This window comes from Calypte anna, chromosome 14, assembly GCF_003957555.1.
Source record: "Calypte anna isolate BGI_N300 chromosome 14, bCalAnn1_v1.p, whole genome shotgun sequence".
NCBI lineage: Eukaryota > Metazoa > Chordata > Aves > Apodiformes > Trochilidae > Calypte > Calypte anna.
In genome coordinates, this window is record NC_044260.1 from 10,323,272 (window position 1) to 10,346,928 (window position 23,657).

General features: G+C 43.8%; 3 protein-coding genes across 4 annotated transcripts in view; all 3 read right to left on the bottom strand.

Annotated features, from left to right (window-relative positions):
* Positions 1–519: 519 nt before the first annotated feature.
* RPS15A (ribosomal protein S15a) lies at positions 520–5,349 on the bottom strand. Its single transcript, XM_030459633.1, has 5 exons — positions 5,249–5,349; positions 3,596–3,733; positions 3,340–3,419; positions 1,798–1,883; positions 520–655 (listed from the first exon to the last, which is right to left on the bottom strand). Exons 2-5 carry the CDS (start codon positions 3,726–3,728, stop codon positions 562–564), a joined length of 393 nt encoding a protein of 130 aa, XP_030315493.1. The 5' UTR covers positions 3,729–3,733; positions 5,249–5,349; the 3' UTR covers positions 520–561.
* A 1,024-nt stretch (positions 5,350–6,373) lies between these two features.
* On the bottom strand, positions 6,374–12,727 carry ARL6IP1 (ADP ribosylation factor like GTPase 6 interacting protein 1). Its single transcript, XM_030459720.1, has 6 exons — positions 12,661–12,727; positions 10,985–11,118; positions 9,379–9,498; positions 8,396–8,513; positions 7,667–7,751; positions 6,374–7,424 (listed from the first exon to the last, which is right to left on the bottom strand). The coding sequence occupies exons 1-6, from the start codon at positions 12,694–12,696 to the stop codon at positions 7,306–7,308; spliced, it is 612 nt and encodes a 203-aa protein (XP_030315580.1). The 5' UTR covers positions 12,697–12,727; the 3' UTR covers positions 6,374–7,305.
* Positions 12,728–17,347: 4,620 nt separating this feature from the next.
* SMG1 (SMG1 nonsense mediated mRNA decay associated PI3K related kinase) overlaps positions 17,348–23,657 on the bottom strand; it is a 62,570-nt gene continuing 56,260 nt past the window's right edge. For both annotated transcript variants that reach the window (XM_030460221.1, XM_030460220.1), the window contains 9 exons: positions 23,381–23,518; positions 22,350–22,502; positions 21,838–22,017; positions 21,395–21,622; positions 20,754–20,965; positions 20,450–20,556; positions 19,550–19,729; positions 19,288–19,394; positions 17,348–18,615 (listed from right to left, as the gene is read on the bottom strand). In XM_030460221.1, the coding sequence (XP_030316081.1) occupies positions 18,538–18,615; positions 19,288–19,394; positions 19,550–19,729; positions 20,450–20,556; positions 20,754–20,965; positions 21,395–21,622; positions 21,838–22,017; positions 22,350–22,502; positions 23,381–23,518 (1,383 nt within the window). In that variant the 3' untranslated portion in view covers positions 17,348–18,537. The remainder of the gene's footprint in view (positions 18,616–19,287; positions 19,395–19,549; positions 19,730–20,449; positions 20,557–20,753; positions 20,966–21,394; positions 21,623–21,837; positions 22,018–22,349; positions 22,503–23,380; positions 23,519–23,657) is intronic.

The following is a 23,657-nucleotide window of genomic DNA, read 5'->3' on the forward strand; positions in this document are numbered from 1 at the left end:
GATGAAAAAATTACTCACCTCTGTACCTGAGTTACTCCTTACGCTCAGATGTGGAACAAGTTTGTGATCTGAAATCAAACTTCAACCATCTTAATTATTCCACAATCCCACACCTCCTAACTTCTTAAACCATAAAGAGGAAATACCTTCAGGCAAGGCATCTTCTATTATTATGCCAAAAGGTGAAACTATAGTGTCACATATACATAACTACAGAGACAGATGTATCCAACACCCAAGAGAGGACCCCAGCACAGGACAGCAGATTATTGAGTTCAACATTAGAGTTCCCCTGCTGAGGCTATTCTGTGCAGAGGCCTGCAATGGCCAATCAAGTTGCAATGACTGAAAGTCTGTTACACTATTAACAGAAATTCATGTTGTGACCAGAAGTGGCATGGAACCTGAATGTCATCTGCAGTAAAGATGGAGCTCTGGCACTACTGAAGAGCTGTCTGTCACAAGCATTACCACAGGCAGTGTCAGAAGTCATTAAAATACCAACTGGAAACACCAGAGTCCATTTGAGCAATTTATTAGTATCCTCTTTTTTTACAAGTTTTAGAAAAAGAATCCCAGGATTTTGCCTCCTGTGTGTTTTCGCCTCGCCTCCTCATGGTCCATGATGCCAGCTGAGGTTGTCAGTACAATGTACCTGATTAAAAAAAAAACAAAGGTTCAGTTATTGTTTTGTTCCATGCCTGTGAGAGCACAAACTTCCCTTCTGTATCACAACAGCAAGACCTGTTCCTGTAAGAAGGAGCCTGAAAGAACTAAGTCAGCTTATGAGGCAGTGGAAAAGAAACTCCTCTCCCAAGTACAAGGCTGCAGCACAAAGGACACTTCCAGGTGTCTGTTCCCCAAATACTTGCTGAGCCCCAGCAAGAAGCACATTACCACTGGGAAGTCAGTTCAGCTGTTGCAGCAGCAGCAACTCTGCAGTTTCCAGACAAAGTCTGCTTCTGCTTTATGCATTTTTCTTCAGCCCAGGTAGAGTTGCCATGGTGCCAGACAGCTCCTCAGCACTGAGCACTCTGCAGGGATGCAGATGAGTATCAGGGTCTGGAGTGACAACTGCAGCAGCCCCAGTCATTATGATGCCAACACTGGGATTATCAGCACACTTCATCCACACAACTCCATGTCAGAGCACCTCTTGTACTACCACTCTACAAATTATCTTAGAAATATGACAACACACACTAGGAAGCTGCATAGGTACTGCTGAAGCAAGTGGCTCATCACTGGAGCTCTGAGAACAGAAATGAGAGGAAATTGTTAACCCTGCCTTTGATGGGACAGAGCAGCTGAGCCCCTGACAAGTCCTCTGGCTCTGTCAACCCTGTGCACCAAGATCTGTGACCACTGACTCAGTGAATCTGGGGAAAGACAAATGTTCTCCAGAATAGTAAGATTTTCTGTGCTGGGGCAAAAACCTTGAGCCTCTCATCAATTTATACACTGAGTTTTAAGCACTATGACCTGCTTCCATTGACCTGGTAATTGACATGACCATTAATAGAATTAAAATGATTAGGAGAAAAATCCTGTTTTTCTGATAAGCTGTAGCAATGGTGAAACCAGGATTTGACAAATCCAAGCAAAAATAGTTCCTTGATATCAGTGCCTCTTTAAAACTGGTTTAGGAGAGCATTTCTGTGGAAGATGGATTTTTGGACTGGCATCTTCCTCCAGAATCATCAGAGGACAAAGGTGTTAGGGGAGTCTCAGGCAATAAGAAAGTGTAACAAGGAAGGTGTTACAGATGAGGTAAATTTAAATCTTCTCCATACTTACCCAAACTGACGTGAAGGCAGGAGGTTGTTCTGCCACTTTTCCAAATCCTTCAGCTGAACATCAAATCTGGGACTGATCACACCACACTAGAAAACAAAATTCCATTGCATATGGAAGAGGCTTTATAAACTGCATTTGTACATTTCTCATTCCAACTTACCCAGTGAGAGAATTTAACAACTGCAATTAATTTTTTTTTTGGCAGCAAAAGATGAGAGTACCAGGAAGCACATGCCATTACCTACTCTGAAACAGCACTTCCTCTCAGGTGAGACTCCCATACAGCAATTTAGCTTTTATTTCCTTAGCCTTACCCCCTCCTCCTCCTCCTCACCTGGACAGTGACTTACACCTGCTGCAGCTAAACTAACAATGAATGCCTAGACCTGGGAGAGCAAAGAAGTGTACTATAAACCACTATAAAGCACAATGGATTATTAAAATGATACTCCTATATTATCAAAAATATGCAATTATTCAGGGAATAGTCTGCTTCGAATCATCATAAACAGTTAGCAAAAATACTGCATATTTTAAACAGGGAGAAATTAACATGCACCAGAGTTATCAAAGATCTCACGTCAACGTCTCAACCGTGACCACTCCTGCCACCTCCTATCACATCACTGCCTCCAGTTATCCTAATAATCCTAATCAATATCCAACAGCACAACAGCAGTACTGATGGGCATTTTTCTGAACTAAACAACTGTTCCCTTGTTGCAACGATTGAGAGAAACATTATATCCACAAGTTCTGTCACAAAGTTATCCCAGAAAAGTGCAAGGAACACTACAGCCACACCCAACAGAGATGATTTTTATTACAGACACCAATAATTTGGGTGATGTCAGAATTCTCTGCCTTCTACACTCAAGCAATTCTCAGCTGCAGTATTTGTTCATCAAGCAGACAGCCCCCCAAATATTTTGAGCATGTAATATTTTTTATTTCTATAGTAAAGAATCTTAATTGAATAGATTAATTGGACACAGTGATGCACAGCATGTTATCACAGCACTACAGCACAGTGTTTTGAGGCAAAAGCATTTGAAAAACTTCCAAAACACATGAATACCTTATGTGCCCAGGAACTTAAAAAGCACTAATTAACAAAACAACTGCAAGCAAAGCCCATCTAACAGCAGCAAAAAGGCTTGTCCAGGTATTGAACATCAACTGGGAAGCAGCTCAGTCCCTATCTCTTAAGGCAAGTCTGCTAAGATAGCTTAAACAGCAAAGATTTCTAAAATCACTAGGTAGCCAGAAAGCCTCTAAACAGACACAGCATCTGCAGGACTTGCCTTAAAACATCTTACGTACAGAGTTTAGGTGAGATGTAATTAGTCATCTATACAATTAGTACTCTAGAAAAATTAACAAGCATCTGACAGCCATTGATAACACCCTCATTACTTTCATTTACATGGAATCAATAAATACAACCTCCTTTATAGGCAATTCTTTCAGACCCAGAGCAAACCAACATTACAAGTCCCATCTAAACCCCTTCCAAACCAAACTCAGGAAGACAAACCCTACCTTGTTGAGTCTGCCTGTGAGATTGACAACAATCTTCCCAGCTCTGTGATCATCAATTATCTCAAATTCGCCAATATAACCTACAGAAGATCAGGAGACAGACAAACCCCACACACAATTAGCTACATTAACACAAATCCATTGCACAAAAATAGCTCAAGCCTCTTCATTCCAGTCAAAAAGGCCCCGTGACACACCAGCACCCAGAGGAACCAGGAGGGAGGTGCCAGCCCAGCCCTGAGCCCTCTGCACTCACCGTGCTTCATCATCACGGTTAAAAATCTGACGATGACTTTGGAGCAGGGCCTGATGAGGACCTGGCGCTTCCCACGCTTCTCGGCGTTGTTGATGCTCTTGAGAGCGTCCGCGAGAACGTTCATGCGCACCATGGTGCCTGGGCACACAGAGACACGAGGTTACTTCCCCGGGTTCTTCCCAGCACAGAAATCCCAAGCAGCACTTCTTTCCAGGCTTATTTTAGACCTAAGATAACTAAGGCTGACAGGAAGTTACGTTACACCTTCAAAAGCATCCCTAGGCTAAAAAGTGGATTGAATCACATCCTCGTGTAGGCTCAAAGGGGTTCACAACTAACATGGCAACTTGGGCTGTTTGAAGTTTTGGGGCTGTTTGAAGTTTTGGGGCTGTTCAGCCTGGAGGAGGCTCAGGAGACCTCATCACTCTCTACAACTCCCTGAAAGGAGGCTGGAGCCAGGGGGGGGTTGGTCTCTTTTCCCAGGCAACTCTCAGCAAGACAAGAGGGCACAGTCTCAAGTTGTGCCAGGGGAGGTTTAGGTTGGAGATGAGAAAGAATTTCTTTCTGGAGAGGGTGATCAGACATTGGAATGGGCTGCCCAGGGAAGTAGTGGATCCTCCGTGTCTGGAGATATTTCAAAAGAGACTGGATGTGGCACTCAGTGCCATGGGCTGGGAACCACGGCGGCAGTGGAGCAATGGTTGGACTTGATGATCTCTGAGGTCCCTTCCAACCCAGCCAATTCTATGATTCTAAGTTGGCCGTATCAACATGCACATGATTTCAGAACCAGACATCTCATCAGTGTGACATCTTTCCCAGGTGAATCGTTTTGGACTTTAAAACCCCAGGATGCTGCACTAGCCATATGCAATATCACAGGACACTAAACAGAACAGATGCCCCTTGTCTTATCTCCAAGATAACAGCCGGATACAAATGGAGCCCAGCACTCTACAAAGAAAACTGAGCACCAGCTCTTGCATACTGGTGCTAAAGATACCCGAGTACCACCCGGCGTGACAAGGCTCGACACTGTCACCCACTTACTGCCTGACACAGCACCGCCAGATCCAGACAGGAGTGTCCCTGCCCCGGGCCACACGCCTCTCCAGAGCTGGCCATGTCCTGCGGCACCGGAGGGCTCCTACCCCTCAGCCAGGACCCCACGTCCCGGCAGGCCCGGGTAACCCTGCCCACGGGGCGAGTGCAGCCAGACCCCGGCCGCGGGCCGCCTGCCCTCCCCGGCCCCAGCCCTGCCCGCTCCCCAAGCCCTCTGCTGCTTCCTCCTCCGCCTCGCCGCACGACCCTCGCTCCCTGAAGCCCCCAGACTCCGCGCCGCGGCTCCCCCGAGCCCTGCCCGGCAAAGCCTCCCACAGCACCGGCCTGGGCCCGGCCGCCGCGCCAGCCCCCACGCTCGGCTCCCGGCCCGCATCGCTGGGGAGAGCGGAGCCACAGGAGGAGTGCTTCCCCCCACCCGCCGCTCCGGGGGCTCTAGAGAGCCGTAGAGGAGACGCCGGCGGCTCAAAATGGGCCGAACCGGCCGGGCGCAGTCTCACGGCCGCGGGGAACCGGAAAGAGGCGGCCGCGGGGCGCGGATGGGACCGGGAGAGGGCGGATGGCGGCCGGGACCCCGCAGCTCCCCCCGCTCACCGGTGCAGCAAGATGGCGGAAAAGGAAGAGGCCGGGCGCCCGCGCGGGATTATGGGAGGGCCATGGGCGCGAGCTGCTGCGCGGCGCCCGGCAACATCTCGCGAGACTCGGCTTCCCAGTCGGGATGAGCCGCGCGCAGGACCCCTTCATTCCCATTGGCCGAGAGCGGGAATCGCACTTCCGGGGCGACGCTGCCGCCCGGGTTCCTATAGCAACCGGGACGCTTCGCCAGGGGCGGAAGGGACTCGGGGGACGGGCCCCGGCGGAGCGCTCTGCCCACACCCCGCAACCCGCATCCCACACCCCGCACCGCACCGGACTGCACGGGAAGGAACGCAGACCTTGCAACTGGTGCATGCAGCTCGCGGTTTGGTGTGGGTTTCCTCCTTATTTTGGAGTTACTTTTACAAGAGCGAACACGGCCCCGCTCCCCCGGTTCCATGCTCTGGGGGGGAGGCAGAGAGGAGAGCTGAGCGCGCTTCTGCTTCCTCAGGGGAGGTTGGAACTAGGAGGGAAAAAGCCTCTTCTCCTTAGTAAACTGTGACAGGACCAGAGGGAATGGCTGGAAGCTGCTCCAGGGGAGGTTTAGGCTGGATGTTAGGGAATATTTTTTCACCGAGAGGGTTGTCAGGCACTGGGATGGCCCAGGCCAGTGGTGGAGTCACCAGCCCTGGAGGCATTGAAAAGGCGTTTGGACCTGGTCCTGCAGGACACGGTTTAGTAGTTAGATTGTGGTGTTGGTCAAAGGTTGGACTGGATGAGCTGGGAGGTCTCTTCCACCCTAAACAGTCTGATTCTGCCCTGCCAGCAGGAGGTGAACACAGCTGTGCCCAGGGCACGGGGCTACGTTTTACCGGATTTTTAAGTTAAAACAGGACCACGGCTCCCGGCACGGGGACAGCCGCCTTCAGCCTCCACCCAGCGCTGCTGGGGTCAGGGGGAGGCAGCTCCGCCCGGTTAAGATCCCCGCCCCGCCCCGGCACCCTCAGCCCTGCCCTCCGGAGCCGCCGTGTCCCACGGGAGCCCTTTGGCTGTGGGCACCCCCGGCACCGGCACCGGCACCACCTCTCCCACCTCCCCAGCATTCCCACAGACTTCCAGCACTTTCACAAAGAGCAGAGGAGGTTCTATTCAGAGTGTATTTACTTATTGGGCAGTTACAATAAACACTGAAGAGTTCATTTTAAACCAGTAAACTTTTAAAATGCTTTAACACAGGTTTTTAGCTTTGTAAAGAAAAAAAGAGTTCAGTTTTTAAAAAAAGGAAGGAGAGGTCATAGAAAAGCACAAACACTCCAGACTGTCTTATTTACAGAGACAAATACAGCATTTTCAAGGGGGTTTTGTACACAGACAACATTCATAAGATCAAACATGCTACATGGCTCCATGACAACAGCAGGTTTTAGGATCATCAGCTGTTAAGGTAATACACCTTAACTCATTCTCTACAGTCTCAGTGCAACAAGTTGAAGTTTACACTACAGCTAAACAACTGAACTACAAGTTTGTATATTCCAGACCCCTATTCAACAAAAAATCTGGTATATGCAGAACAAAAGCAAACAGATGCAGTGAAACAATGAGATCTCCTGCAGCAACCTTGGGTATGCACCCTCAGCTATGACCATTCCTATCCAGCCAATCGTTCTCCTTCCACAGGGATGGGGAATAACAACCCCCTAAGTGTAAGCTCCCAAATGGCCTTTCATACTTGCTGTAGCCAAAAATCAATGGTCAGTGAAATGAACACAGCTACAGAAATGCCACCAGCTTTACAATTCTGCCTTTTGGCCTTTTTTGAGTTGGAGTATTTATTTACAGGGCCTCTTAATGTAAAGACACACAAGCTCTGTACATCAAAGAAGAGGAATTTTCAAAAATCTTTGTGAGAGACACAAACCCACAGCAGTTGCTTGAGTGACATGTTCACTGACCAGGGACCCAATAAAAAAAAAAGCCAGTGGGTAAACACAACTCCTCCTATTCTAATTACACATAAATTCTCAAAACTGTTCCCAAGGAAACCTTCACAAGAGTGAACAGCATTTAAGTCTTCATTCATTTTTCTTTTCCTTATGCTTGAGAAGTTTGTTTATCTCCCTTTTTGCCATTCCAACATATTTTGTAATGATCCCATGCTGGTTTAGGCCAGGAAACAGCAACAAGAAACTTACTATAGAGAAAAAAAAAAAAGGCATTATTTAATACTACTTTAACAAACATCTGTCATTTTGCAATTCCTTGCAAATTCCTTGCAAATTCCTTGCTTCCCTAAAGCCCCAATAACTGCTTGAAAACAGCAAAGTATAACATTGTGACCAAAAATATTACCACAGTCACATAATAATTAGTTGTACCAGCTTCACACCATTGCAGGCAAAATTGTTGCTTCTGTTTTATGTGCTGCTAACTTACCAATGAGATAGGTGAGAAACAGATTGTGAACCTGCTGTCCAATCCAGGCAACCACAGCAAGAGCAAGAAGCATGGTCATGAAGTACTGAAAAATTAAAAGGAAAGAGTTATCACGAGTCTGCAGGGAATTCTCCCCCATTCCCTTCAGAATCCAACAATGAAAAATAACCTGAAGTTTTGCATTTGCAATAGCCACACACCAGCTTGCTAGAACTGCATTACAAAGTCTACAATTCTATGTTCCCATCTATTTTCAGACCATCAGTTTTACAGGGAGCCAGCTCTTTCCTGTCCAGATGTCCCCAAGTCAGGCTGCACCATCCCCACTCACCACTTCATCCTCACACAGCTGTTTTCAGAACATGAAGCTCATTAGTTCAGGTACCTAACCTGACACTAAGATTCTGGGGGGCTGGGCAGTTTCTGGATACTGGAGACAAGCTGCATTTCCTTATCCAAATAAACCCAGTTCAGTTTAATCTTAACATCAAGGGTAGGCTTCAGGAGCTTTGCATGTTAGTTCAGTCAGTGACTAACAGAGTATTGCTTGTCACAGGTTTTGCCACTCCAAGTTTGAAGAAGATGCAGGACTGGCACAGAGTCACAGCCAGACCTGCTGGCTCAGGTTTGAAATGCCACTATTGTCCTCAAAAATGTGCCTTGCTAAATAAAGTGCTGAGACAAAACAAGATCTTAAGACAACAGAGATGACCTCCTGGAACTCAATACCATTTTAGGCTTCTCTTCCTTCAGTGTGAAGAGACGTTTCCACCAGCCAACAAGTCGGCGACGAGATTTTACCAAATTGCTGCAAATCTCATGAAATCTCTGCTGCTGTTCTGTGGTCCTTTCATGAAAGGAAAGAGCCAGAAATGGTAATTCAGTATTTTATCTGAAACTTAAAATATCTCCCATGATATTTTTACAGCAGCAAAAATCTACTCAATACTTGGCATTGACACCTTATCATTATCAAGCCTCAGTGCAACTGCCCATGTAATTTTTCCATACACTGAATCCCAAACTGACTCCCAGAGAGCAAATCAACCACATTCAAACCAGAAAACCATCAACTTAAATCACCTAAAACCCACCTTATACAGACAAATAACACACACCTGATACCAGGGTGTATTGCTTTGGCTTTTATGTCTGTTCATTACTGGAGAGGATCACTTATCCACTAGTCAGTTTTTAACTTGAAATTTAGTTCAAAAAAGTTTTTTCTCCATCTTGCTGCTTTCTAAATAAACTTTCCCCTTTTTCCAATCTGTTTCAATCACTTCTGGTCACATCCATACTCTCCTGCATTACTCCTTTTCATATTTACACTACTGCTATTTTTTCTAAATATAATCCAGTACTTCTCTTCATAATTGTGTTTCTCAGTATATTATCCAGTAAGTGCTAAAAACTAGTTTAGCAGAACTAACTAGCATCCTTAATGAAGAGCAAAGAAAATGCCTACTCCCTTGGAAAAAAAAATCTTTGTTTTCTAAAAGAGAAGGATTTAAAGATATATTTTTAGCAGTTTCACTAGAAGAAGAATGCAGAACATGTTACAGTTTCCTGACTTCATACATTAAAGACTAATTCCTTACCACAATGGCTCTAAAAAGTTATTGTTTGATACTTCCAAGTCAGACATCCACTTGGTAAGGTTGATAACTTATTCAAAGTCAAGAAAATGCTTTAATTCAAGCTTTCCTCACCATTTATTAGATCCAAAGATTCTAGGTGCAAGAGCAGGAACAAGATAATCGGCCAAACAGAGGAACATTACAAAGCAGGAGACACCTGAAAGAACTGATGGGTCCAAGTAGTAGATCATCCTGCAGAAAAAGGAAAGTAGAAATTATTTCTGGATGCTCAGACTGCTAAATTCTAGAATACTGAGTCATCTCTTCAGATTGGCTCGGGACTTCAAAGAATAGACCAACCCTCTTCTCTTGTCCAGCCAAAAAAAAATTCAAATTACCTCCTGTTACTAATAAAAACAAGAGATCAGCATGAGTGGATGAACATATGAAATAACCAGGTAGAGAGAAAGCTTGTTGGTTCTTCAGTCAGAGAACTGAGATCCATTACATGTTTTCATTTGATGGGTCTCACCCCTGAGGGCCAACCAGACCTGTTCTGGAGAAGCAGCCACACGTCTCCAGTGAGGACAGTGCTCTGCTTTTTAACATGTTGAGGGTACATCCCTGACACAGCAGTGTGGGCACTGGGCAAGAATTGCTCATCTCATCAGTGTCTGTTAACATGGAGCCGGGCCCTGTGCTACTTGCTTGCACTTCACAGGAATTCCTGCACACTGAAGTAATAAACATGAACAATCCAGTCCACTGCAGGCCAGCCCCATGCATCAGGCACTGTGCTGAATGCTGAAGTACCATGTCAGAACCTGAAGTAGTTCTATTTCCTGAAAGTATTATTCAAGACAAGCTATAATCACAGGATTTATAACAGAATACCCTGAAGTTCGTGCAATTACTTCTTTAAAAATGTTACTTTCCAGTTGCTTTTGATTTCCTGTCCTCCTCACCTGCCCTAAATACCATGAAATTTACATAGCCAGAAGACTGATGATCCCTGCCTCACCTGGTTCAACATGTTTTAAGTCCCCCCTTCTCCTCACTCCAAAAGCACATGCAACTGGCAAACCCACACCTGGTATGGACATTTATGCATACAAAGCAGACTGGGGTCATCTTGACTGCTGCCATATTACATCAAAACCTGCCCAAGTGCCTCCAGCAAGCCAGTTTTGTATCTCCAACCCAGGGACAGGTTACAGCTTCCCATCTTGTTGATCAAGCTACCTGCAAGCTTTCCTTTTCCTCCTTCCTCAAAGGAGTGGATGGAGAATGTCAAAAAACAAGTTTTGCAAATCCAACTGAACTCATCCTAAATACTACACCAAAGATGCAGATTAGGAAAGTCTGCCCTATAGAAACAAGTTTTCTGTAAAGACACTGCCGTTAGCTGGGGGGAGAAAAAGCCAGAGGAGATACCCAGATTTGACCAAGAAGCAGGATATAAAGAGTGAGGGCAGAGTACAAAGACACCACTGAAGAACACAGATCTGAGCATGGTAAAAACAACCAGCTCTGCAGGAAGCACCTCCCTCTGGAAGGATGTGACTTGTGTTATTTCCTGTTCTCTATACTTAAAAGTTTTCCTTCTCTGAGTTCACACGCATTCAGAAACTGAACGTGGAGTAACAGCCTTCCTATTAAAGATGTCTCACTAAACTTAACAGGTTTGCTGTCACCCGTGAAAGAACTGTGCTCAAGGCTCCCCCCACAAGCTACTTACAGAAAAGAAAAGGAAACAACACTCATCATTGCCAGGGGAAACCAGGCTCTCTCCCAGCGAAGGACTTTGTCAGTCAGCAGAATCACTTCTCCCCATCCTTGCAAATGCTCCTCCAAGCTGGCAGTTTCTGAAGCCTACACAAAAAGAAGAAAACTATTTTATTACTAACCAGAGTATCCAATTAATTCCCACACTCGAAGTAGCTAAAAAGAGTGTTATAATTAAAAACCCCAGTCACAAACCTTTCTGAGTAATGAAATTACTAATAATGCAGTAAGTTCTGTACACTAAGTTATGACATCGTAGCAGTGATATGAAAATAGTCAGGATCCAAACAAAGCAGCAGCATTCCACACTTTACATAGTTGGATAGTTTCCTCTCAGTGGGACCAAGTATTTCAGCTATTACAAAGTTCAGGTATCTATGAACAGAACCGACTGCTCACAATTAGTAAGAAGTCATCCAGACCTGCTCAGGGGCTGTGCAGAGCACTTTCCATTCTTACCTGTGAGCTACCCTTATCTCAAGTGAGAAACATGACATCACTAAATAACAAGCACCACTGAGTGCAGCTACCACAGTAACCATTATTTATTTATGGGATATCAAGTGAAATTACTTTAAAACTTTAGTTCAGGAATAATTAAATAAAAAGAAGAGCAGAAAACTACCTGACATGCTGCTGAACACTTTTCAGATACCTATTGTCATAAACAAAAAAATTGTCACACGGAGGGAAAATAAACTGTTTCTCCAGAAGACACTTCATGGCAAACTGTTTTGCTTTATTACCTCTGGCTGTCTGAATTTAACATCACAATCAAGAGAAAAATTAATGGGAAACAGACTGGAACTTAACTGCCTCTGGCAGCCTCGACAACTATTGTGAGTTTTTCTCCCAATGGGTCAGGTACAGAAAGCTTAAGTCAGCTTTTGTCAGCACCACCTAACTCCAGAGCCCATCCACCAAAGTGCTTCTTCATTAACCAAACGACAAAGTTTCCATAAACACCTCCTCCGAAAGAGCCCTCCCTGCTGTATGTTCGCACACATTTTGGGCAACATAGCTCCGGGCACTTCTGCAGAAACCCGAAACTCCCTCCCCCCCATCCCTGCACCTCCCAGGCTGTACCACAGTCTCCTCAGCCCCCTCCGCTGCTTCTCCAGCGGTTCTGCCGCAGCCCTCTCAGCCCTAAGCGCTCATATCCCCGGGTTTAGGTGTTTAAGGATTTAAGCCTCCCCCTCTTAGGCCAATCACCCAGCGCTACCACTGCTGAGGCATTTGATGGCAGGGCCAAAGGACACGGGAGCACAAGGACACCACTAACGCAGGTTCACCAGGTAAAGCCCAACGCCGAGCTGCGGCCTGGGCTCAGCAGCACACGGCCCGGGGCAGGACCCTCCTCACACCCAGGCCCCCCCCAGCCCTCACAGAGAAGCCGAACCCCGGCACGGGAAGCAAAACTGAGAGCGGGGAGACCTTTCCCCGCGTCCCCCGAGCTGTGGGGCCGAGGCAGCCCTCAGCAGCACCCACGGCCAGGCCTGGCTGCCCCCACTTCTCCCCCAGCGCCCTCAGGGCTGAGGGACCACACGTCGTTTGCCCACTGCTCCCCAAACCGCCAGAGCACGTCCCTATCCCCCACCCCGCAGCAGCAGCGGCTCCCGGGGGCCTCACCAGTTGGTAAACGCTGTTGTTGTCGCCCTCCGCCATCTTGCGCGGCCCTCGCACCGCCACCGCTCCCTCCCGCACTGCGCCGCCGCTTTTTATAGCCTCTGCGGCCCGTCTCGGCACTCCGATTGGTCTGCTCGAAACCACCACGGACCAATCCCCGGCTTCCTTCCGCGCCCCGTCAACATTCGATTGGCTGGCGCGATTTGAATGCAGACAGGCGGCCAATCAGCGCGGGGCTCCGCACCTCCACTCTCCCTCCCTCAGTCGCAATGCGACGGCGATGGGCGCGGCCGTTGGGCTGAGGCTGAGGGCGGGGCCGAGCGCGGCTTCTGCTGGGAGCGGCGGGGCGGAGGGGCCGAGGGGAGCGGTACCGGATCGGGCCAGCGGTACCGGATTCTGCTAACGGTATCGGACCGTGCCAGCGGTACCGGAGCCTGCCGGCGGTACCGGTTTCTGCCAGCGGTACCGGAGTCTGCCGGCGGCCGCCCTGACGGGAGTGCTAAGGCAGTCACCTGCCCTCAAGCGATTGCAAGGATAACGTTTGCATATTAACAAGCGTGGCCTCAGTAACCCGAACGTGTCGTTGTTAGGAGGCAGATCAGTGAAACATTGTGTGGCCGCCTAAAAAAGAAATGTTCCCCTGGCATCCATCGCCTGCGTTCGGCTCTTGGGAAAGAGGCAGCGCTGCTGCTCGGGAGCCTTTCGGGGCCCCCGGTGTCACCCGGCACCCCGCGCTCCACACAAAACTTCCTTTGATTCCAAGTTCTGTTTTTCCAGCGCGGGTGTTTCATTCCCTGCATGTGGCCGAGGTGTCGGCAGCAGAACCCTCGGGGACGGGATTGCTGGGTTCACAGCTAAGTTCTCCAGCTCTGGAGACCGCTGCCTGACCCGACCCCCCGGGACAGTCACCATCCACCCAACTCCTGCTTTACTGTGTCAGAAGTGGCAGCAGCTCTGGCTTAAACACAGGAGAAAAGCACTGGGATATAAGTATGTATCTGACTCAGCTTCCCTAAAATGTTCGTCACACGTGTTAATGAGTTTAATCACAATCCCTAGGCTGGAATGCCATTCCAAAATTAGGGCAAACATCATTCTGGCACCAAAACTGATCCTTTCCCAACCCAGCTCGCCAGCTTGGTAGGGATGAAAAAGGGCTGAGGATGATACTGTGAAAGTACAAACATGTCTGTACTTAATTGTTTGATCTTACTGGGTGCCTTCCAGACTCACCCAAGTTTGTATGCAAAGAAAAGATACTTTACTGAACAAAACTTAGGCTTATTTACAGGTGGCTAAGCCTAATTTTGTGTATGTTTTGCACTTCAAAATGATGGAGTCCACCCTCAAAATCCATAATTGCACCACAGCAAAGCTCAAACAAAAGCCAGCTCCATAAGGGACTGATGCCAGCAGTAATTCTGATGAGTCTTTCGGGGAAGGATGGCCACACAGAAGCACTGCTGTTCCTAGCAGTATCTGCAGTGTCCTGCAGGAGTTACCTCTCTGGCTGTGACAGTCAGCCAGCTCCTGCTTTCAACCATTTATGTGCTTCTCACCACAAAAATGCAAGCACTTACATTTCATATCTTAAGCTTTCACCCATTTATTGTGTCTAATATAAGAAATGCATCTCAACTTTCTTCCTTATGCTATTAAAAAAGTGAGCCTGACAGAGAGCAAAATTGCTCTAATCAGGTATGCACTTAAGTACATAACACAGTAATTTTATGCAGTACCTTTAATTTCAATGACATTCTTTGACTGAAATGCTAACATTATACTAAATTGAACAACTATTTTCCACTAAAGAGAAGTAATATGTAGGCATGTTATAATTGGGCACTGTGTTAAGAAAGCAAATATAAGAGCTGTCATCTTATATGTCTTCCCCAGTCCAATTCTTCAATGCATAAAGGGGTGTGTCTGCTAATTTTAGGGAAAGTTTGAAGGGAAAATAAAGGGGGGAAACCCAAAAAAATCTCTGAAGTACTTGAGTGTGCTAAAACAAAGGTATTGGTACAGAACACACTGATGAATAATTGAAACAAATCAACCTGAAGGTCAGAAAAACAGAAGTTTAACTTTTCCAATCCCCTCTGCTATTTCTGAAATAATATTTTTATATGGTGCTTTTCATTTAGGTGTCAAAAAGGAGGTAAGAGGGGAAATATTATTTGAGCAGCTTAATTTATCAGAGGGTGGACAACACCTTGTGGGGCTGCACTTCCCCCAGTGGAGTTTTGTGCAGTGAAACATCCTCCTGCCCCATGCAGGGCAGCCTTCCACATGGGTTAGGTGTTGGCAATGATTTTACAGTTTTCCAAGGAAAAATGCATGAGACATCTATCTTCCTCCCTCTGGTATATACCTGGTTATTTATATGGTTGTTTTTATTTATATAGGAGGCTTGAGACTTCTACAGATACTTGACAGATTACATAAAATATATTACTATTTCAATAGACTGAAGGAAAAACAAAAATGGCCCATGAAGCCCCTGCAAAGTACAATATTTTTTGTTTATTCTGTAGATGTTATAACTTCAGTTATATTAACTTGACACTGGCATCATTTCACCAAAGTGATCTCAGGCACCCCTGGTGACTCCAGTTTGTTTAACACATCTCCATAGAGCAGTGCTTGCATCCTGGCTCTACAGAGGGAAGCAGGAAGAGAGGCAAACCAGTAAGGGTCAAGACCATCTCAACCAGTAGCCCATATAGATGGAAGTAACAAAACTGATGATCACACTTGCAAGGTGACTTTGAGAAATCAGTTCGTAGCCTGATCCCTTGGATTTATGGCAGGTTGAGCATCATGCAAAAATATTTCCATCAGCTGATAGGTTTGACTTCTGTAGCTTCAGCTGATTTGCATCTATTTACAAAGACTTGAGGCTAGATTTGCATTATTCGAGGTCTGTCTTATTGCAGGAAAAAAGTAAATGTCTCAATTTTACTCAAAATGAAATAACTAAGAAACACATTACCTTTTAAAAGATCATGCAACTAATGCAGCCTTACTCATTGTGCAAGATAAACACAGAGAATCTGCATTTTGAGCTTAACCAAGACTGTGCTGAGTTACCCTTATTGTCAACATTCAACAAGGAAAATGGACCAGCACACAAAAGCTGCCAGTCCCAGTCTCCAGTAGGTGAGCTGTCACCTCACTAGCAGCTGTGCAAATTTTAAGTCTCTGTAGAACCCTGCTCTAACTTGGCATTTGTTTTGTTTTTGATTGTACTTGGCATTTTACTCTCTCCTGGAATTTTCACAACCACAGGAAGTTTTGAATATAAGGAAATTATGAATACCTTTTCTGTTTGGTTGGTTTTTGTTTTTTGTTAAAACTTTATTAAATTAGGCAGTAGGAACCCATCTCCACACAAGTGTTTCACTTCTGGATAGCAGAGGTATAATACATGAGCCACAGGTGAGTGCATTACCCCTTCCTTCCCCCCCACCCCAGCTTCCAAGAAATAAACCAGCATGTCTAATACACTCTTGCTGCTATGGTACTCCAAACAGATTGTTTGTAAGGTTATTTTTAACTGGAGGAAAATAAAAAGGACTGACAGTGCCAAGTGTCTTGTTCTGCATAAGAACATTCTTCACTGCAACGTTCAAACCCCTTCTTCCTTGCAGTGCACAGCGTGGCAGAGGGTTCAGGAAGCAGCAGCAGTGGAATGCATTTGCATGGGTAGCACTAGATATAAAGCCTGTGACTTCCCCAGAGTTAGTCAGGCAATCAGAATGCAAAAAAAAAAAAAAGGCTGGGTGGCTGTTGAAAAAGCTTACGCTTCAAAGTGCATGTCCACAAAACTGGCAACAGAGGAGAAAGTGAATTCTAAGACCTACTGAGGAGGCAGAGCAGTTAGCATAGTGCAAATACTGAGAATAATACAAGTTTGTCTGTTACCTATGCTTGGTGTTATAGTATTTCAAGATTACTAGCCAAGCTCTCAGATAACTTCTGAAAATCCACCTAATTAAAAAAATTTTACGCCAATAGCAGGCTTGGCTCAAATCCTTTAACACTTAGATTCTGACAGAAAAAATGCTGTATTTAAAGTGGGGTTTTTACTCTGAAAAGTCACTAAAATGGTATAGTGGATCTTCCCACATCAATCCTTTTTCAGCAACTGTGCATCATCAAGTTTACAAAAGAGAAATTTTTTATACATAGCTATGCAAGTTTATCTGGGTTGAGAACACCAGTGTGCACTTCTGCTTTAGCTATCAGCACCTGTAAGATTCTGCAGTTGTAACTGAATTATTATCTTTATTTGCTCTAAGAAAAGGAAGATGACTTTTCCTAAAGGTGTCCCACTTCAAAGAAAGGAAGTAGAAAGTCTTAGACACCTGACAGACATCAACCTGTGTAAGATGATGCCATTTTTAGAGAGACTTTTCTAGCCATAATCACACTTTGAGTGCTGAATTGCCTAAAAATAACAAGTCTTGGTGGAAGATTCACTGTGGATGCATTATTGAACAACCATCTACAGAAGTAATATGGCAAAGGAAAAGTACTTTGCAGAAGTCTTTACAGATCTAGTTAAAAAAGATTGGAGAGTCCTTCATTTCCTGGATTACACATCTACCCCTGTGAGCTGAAGCACTATAATTTACAAGTGTAAACTAAAAGTATTAGGAAAGTGAAGTAAAAAGCATATCACTCTACCTCCACCAGAACATCACTTTATTGTTTATCTGTCATCAACAATGTAAAACTCTACTAGATACTCTATCCTGGTTTTTAAAAAGGTAAAGATTACATTGGATTAGCTACGTTGTACGAAAGAAACTACAGCAACCACAGTAGAATGAGATTGGAGGGACAATTCGAATCACAAAAAAGTGTACACTGCAAGCAGAGGGAAGTGCACATTAAATCAAATGCCTGTAGGATTCATTACTTTTAAATGCACAGTGACAATTTTGAGAAACTGTACATAATAGAATCACAGAAATGACTGTAAAAATAACCAAAATTACAGTTTGCATTTGACCATCCAACTCATGTCATCGTTGATGTTCTCTATTTTCAGTGCTTTTGGAAAATTGGTTTAGCAAACAAAATTTAAGTTGTTAATTTGACTAAACTGTGAAGTAGAAGGATTGAAATAAAAAGTATATTGGAAGTACGCCTAACCTACAAGAATAAGCCGAGAGGGGTGTATGCAAGGAGAGGCTGGGAAGGAGGAGAGAAAGGAAAAAGGAGAGGGAGAAGAGAACAAAGGCTTTTTCTTCTATCTCAGAAGTTCTTCCAATGCTGCATGTATCTGATGTACAGCTCTTTGCTTTCAGTCCATTTCTGAAGTTTACGTTTTGTAGCCTTTTTTCCGTACTGACTGGCCGACTCGACCAGCACCGTTGCCACGCAACGAGAGTAACAAGAATCTGAATGCATCAAATCTTCCTTTGCTGTGATTTCTTCGTGGCCCCATTTTTTTATTTTTTTTTTTTTTCCGTTTTTTCTTTGAACAGGGTTCGGTGTTTCTTGAATTGTTCACAGGGTCAGGTGGAATTGAGTTCCAGATCACTCTGCGGTTTGTAGCATCCCGATTTCTTTCTGCAGCTGACCCCCCAGACACGTTTGCAGTTCTTCATAGCAGAAAGACAAACCGTGTTGCTCAAGCGGTGAGCGTTCACCCTTGACCGTGGGGGTTGCAGACCATTGTGTTTAGCGTATCCCTGAGTGCAGCTATCCTGCAGGATTCACTTCCCAGTGCACCGAGATTTCCTAGGTTTCCTCAGATTAAGCCCCAGTATGCATCACCACCGACTGTGGTGCGGCTACGGATGCCTGAGGCCGAGTTGATTCTGGTGGGTGTCTGACCTCCTGAACCAGACTGAGCTGCGTTCTCCCTACTCATACCCAGGCAGTCCAACCTTCATACAGCTGAGCCAAGTTATCTAGATTAGTTGCTTCCTTAATCACAAAGTCAACCTATCAAAAAGGTCAAACACGGAATTAAAAGATAGAGTTTTAAAAGTGTTAAAGTGATCTTAAGGCTTACTGTGGAATGTCACCTGCAAACATGAAATGCCAATGAAAAATCTACAGTAAATGTAAACTTCTTGTTATATCATTTCATATAGTCCACATAAGAAAGAGGAATTTGTAAGGGTCACACATTATCTCATTCATAGCTCCTATCCTACAAACAGTCACAATGATCTCAAATTTACATGAACATCTTGGGTCCCATGACTCAGTTTCCCAAAGACAGGATTATGGCTGTGTTATGCGAGTCAACAAAGACAAGTTCTGTCCTTCCCACAGCTGTACCCATCTCATGTTGTCCCTGGTTATCAAGAGTTGGGTTACAAACCTTAGCATATTGGCAATAAAAAAGGCAATTTAATCCAGTTTATGAGTTTATATAAATCTATGATACAGAAAATAAAAGCATTTGATTGGAAAAAAAAAAAAAGGTGAATGCAGCAACAGAAGACAGCAGCCCACCTTAATTTGCACTGGACTATAAATGACACCATCAAAAGGGACTCTCCATTACTGAGAGGACTTTAGTCTCTAAGTCATAACTCAGCACATATACACACACATTAAATATTTAAAGCAAGGACCAGTACTAGAACATCACCATTTCTAACTTACCTGTTCAGCAACAGACATTCTCCTGTTGGGATCCACATCTCTGCCCTCCAACTTGGCTTTGACCCTCTTCCACACACTAACTGCATATGAATTCCTTTCCTGCACGGCTAAAGGCACAAAATCAAATTAATTCCATTTTACATTCCTGCACAGAAGCCAGCTGAGCTGTTTTGGGATTTTTTTTTGATGTTGTCAGTGATGGGTTGGGTTTTTTTTGTGCGTGTGTTGTAAAAACAATAGGCTTTAAAAAGCCCTGCATTACCTTTTCCTGTTTTAGGGTCCCTGGCTGTCTTTTTGGGACTACAGGCGACACTCTTGCCGGTTCCTGGGACTGTGCTTGGAGGAGTATCAGCTGATGTGGCAAGATTTTTCTGAATTAGCTTCCTTGCATTCTGTGACATCACCTCTGGCTGAGTTTTCTGCCCTGTATTGCTACGTACGGCTGTAAAGAGAGTTTAAAAACACTTCAAGGATTCAAAAATGTAGTATAGATGCAATAAAAAGGACAATTCAATGTACCAGATGCAGCTATTAGTACAAATGCATCGTAAGCTTGTATTTTAAACTCTGCATCTCTTATCTTTTAATTTTCTTTCACTTCATAAACAAGGGGTTTTATTCCACTACAAGAGATTTATATACACTAGACAATGTTATGGGCTCTCTTAACTTCTATCATTCTGTATGGCAGTTACAAAATGCAATTCTTCTTCTTGACAGGAGTTCCTACTTGTGCTTAGTCCAAACACTCCCAGTAGAATAATCCTTTGAAGAGAAAGAAATCCATGCTCATGAGAAACTTTATTAATGCTTTTAACTGTATATTAATGAAAATATTGTGAATATAAATACATTCATAGGGTTTCAGGATTAATTCCAGAGTCAGCATAAATATTAAATCAAATGAACTGTAATGTGTCTTTACATTAAGTGACAAGGCATTCCATGTATTCTAGGCTTTGTGGAGTGAATCCAGATCCTGGAGGCTATTAAAATACTATGATCTAGTGGCCATTCAGAGTTGTATGTGGAATGACTTGAATTTTACAGGGTTTTATAACTTCAGAGAGATCATCTGTATTTCAAAATTCAGCAACAGTTACAATCCCCTCTCCAATGTCAATTCCTGATGTTTCACTGCTTGCATTTTGTCAAGTATTACCTGCAGCAAAGGTTGGCTGATATGTAGCAGCTGACGTTGGGCTTGAGCATTCATTTGATGTATCTGTGACTAAGGGTGATGCAAACCCCACCAGATTATTGTAGACACTAGGAAACATAACAGAGGTGAGAAATATTCATGCAAATGCTTGACTTACTGATAACTCAATATGAAAGTTAAGTCCAATTTTGCAAGGAGTTCTGCATTCTAAGACAATGCCCAAGTAGGTACCCCATGCTGTGCTTCCACTACACACATGTAGACAAACAAAATGCTCTCACTCAAGAGAAGGTGACTTTCTTACCTTTGGCTCTGGGTTTTTAGTTCCTTCAAGGTGGGGATTATCTCCTGCAGCATTTCAGCATGTTCCTGACTGCGGACTTGACCCATAACCTGAACTAATGTAAACAAAACTGTCTGAATATTATCTTGCCATGACTTATATTCACCCAAGAACTGCCTAACACTGTTCTCATAGGGAACATCTTCACCATCTGCCAAAGCTGCTTCTTCATCCTGTAACAAAGATGTGCAAAAAGTTAATAAATTGTTGTATTTTGGTTAAGAAAAAGCTGAGCATTTCTAAGCCTTTCCAGCCCCTCAGTTTGTCATTTGACTACAAATAACCACAATTCTTTGCTACATTTCAAGAAAACTGAAAAAGACTGAATGTTTTACTGAGTAAAGATCAAGAGCATTTGTAAACACAAAGGAAATGTTTCAGCTGCCAAATAAAGGAAAAGCTGTAATTCAACCAAAGCCTGACTGGCCTAACTCTAGAAATAAAGCTTTATGAATTCTTTATGAATTAATTTCACATCTTACGTGGATGAACACATTTCACTGTTTTTAGATACTTTTAAAAGAGAGTAGTTACAACCATTACTTTTCTTAAAACTATACTGGTACAGGTCTGAGGAATGAATTTCTTTGTTTTAGGCATACCTTTGCCATAGCTTTCAGTAGATGTTTGACATCTCCAAGTTGTCTGTTATGACCAGTGAGCACAGTTTTAATACTATCCACCAGATTCTGAATTGTTTCACAAACTGTTTCTATTTGCTGTTCTCTTTCTGTTTGCACCGTTCTCTGGGTAGATATTTCTTGAGTCAACTGCTTGTGAGCTGAGTGAAGCCATTCAGAGCTGCCAATAGGATGTTCAAGACCAGTGCCCTAAAAATAAAACATTTTTTCTATCTGTATCCAGAGATAAAATTCAATTACTGCGTAGATGCCACTGCCAAGAGTTCAGCAGCTAATAGAATAAACTCCATAACATACAGGCTATCAGATGGCATACATAACATCAATTCAGGATGAAAGACAAAACTGAGACATCATTACAGCAACTCTGTGATGTTACACACTTGGCTATGACCTTTCCTTACCACTCTCTGGAGCAGGCGAAGCTCCAGTTCAGAGACAGAGCTGTTGAACTGGGACGCAAAGGAGCACATTTGTTGGCAGCGTTTGAGAAGTTCAAATAATGCAGCATCAAGATTTAAGGCTTCTGCTGTTCTAGTACGTAAACTTTCAAAATGAATGATATTACTGCAGAGGAAAGTGACCTGAAAAATCAAAGCAAGAGTGAGAAAAATTACTCCAGTTCAGCTATGACACAAACAGCATTTGTTCCATGTCCTTAGAAGGGAGAATTTTAAATGCAGCAGGAAAGCCACTCTGCTACTGTATCAACATCAGTTCAGAGTCATTCAGCCCTGCAGCATTTCTCTAAGAGATTATTCCCATTGCTTGTAACTGGGATTCCCACAAGTATTTGGTTATCTACGTTTGCTCTTTAGATGCTGGGGGGGAAAATTATCTTCTACATAAATTTCATGAAGGAAATAAAATGCACACATACTTAACAGGTCCACAGTACAGTACTTCTGTGTAATACCTGACTTGCTCTTTGACTTTCTTTCAGTACAAGGTTTCTTCTTTCAGCAATAGTGGCATCAAAATCTTGCAAGACTGGTGCCAGTGCAGGATTAGCACCTCCTGCCCATTTTAAACGCTGCTCAATACTTGCTTCAAGTGCTGCTAGTTTCTCCTGCATTGGTGAAGAAAAAAATACACTGATATAGATAACCTATGCTGATATTTTATCATCTTAAAACCTAACTGCATGACTTAAAAAAAACCAAAACAGTCATATAACACTTGCAAGCATATGCTTATACCTATTTATTTAAAACAATATAGTATTAATGACTTGCAAGCGTTGCTTATGCTGTTTAAAGGTTTATTTTCAGCACACATCACAACTGGATTTGATTGTTATGGAAACAAAGTCACCAGTCAAAATTTTAACCCACCAGAAAAAAAACGAATACAAAGCAAGTTAAAATTAGTCAAATTTCTAGACTGAAAAAAGAATAGGGGGTCCTGAACTGTTTTACAAATAATCTTTAAAAAAATATTACAAACACAGTGCCTTCACAACAAAAAAGCTAATTAAAATTCAAGAAGCTAAGCAGTATTTATTTTAAACATCTAAATATTCTGTATTATGATGCCCAAAAGTCTAAAAAAGCTGAGGCAAGCCACAATAGAAATCTTCACACACAAACTTTCTGGCTTGTTCAGATCTACATATAAAACATCTGATACTTAGCCAGTAAAATGATAGTAACTGGCTGACTATATAAGTCAGACAAACGTAAATAGGAGCATCAGAAGGAATTCACACAATCATATTTTTGCTCACGAAACAGGTTTACTGATATTCCAAAGAAAGTATTTTGTATGAGTCTACAAAAGCAAACATTGTAACAGTGTACACCAAACAGGCTGAAAATCATCAGTGGAAAGAGCACTACACTTGTGCTCTGGTAGCAAGAGAGAGAAGAAACTCTGGAGGTGGAAGATAATTTTACAGTTGGATTTGCATTCCAGTATACTGAACAAACCTCCCAAAAATAGTAGTACCTGAACTGTTGCAATTGAAGCTTCAATCTGACTGAGTGTGTGAAGTTTCTTTTTCATGCTAGCTAAAATTGCAGAACGAGGTGGAGGAGTAACAGAAATAGCTTGTGGGCGACTGATGAGGAGATCTTCATGCTGCCACTTTAAGAAAATAATGGGAACATTTGATTACCAATATGGGTCAATACAAAATATTTTGCTTCAAAACCAGCAGCTCTAGTACTCTGGTACACTTTATAGGTGAGGGCACTTTAAAAGGGTGAGGCAATACTGGCACACT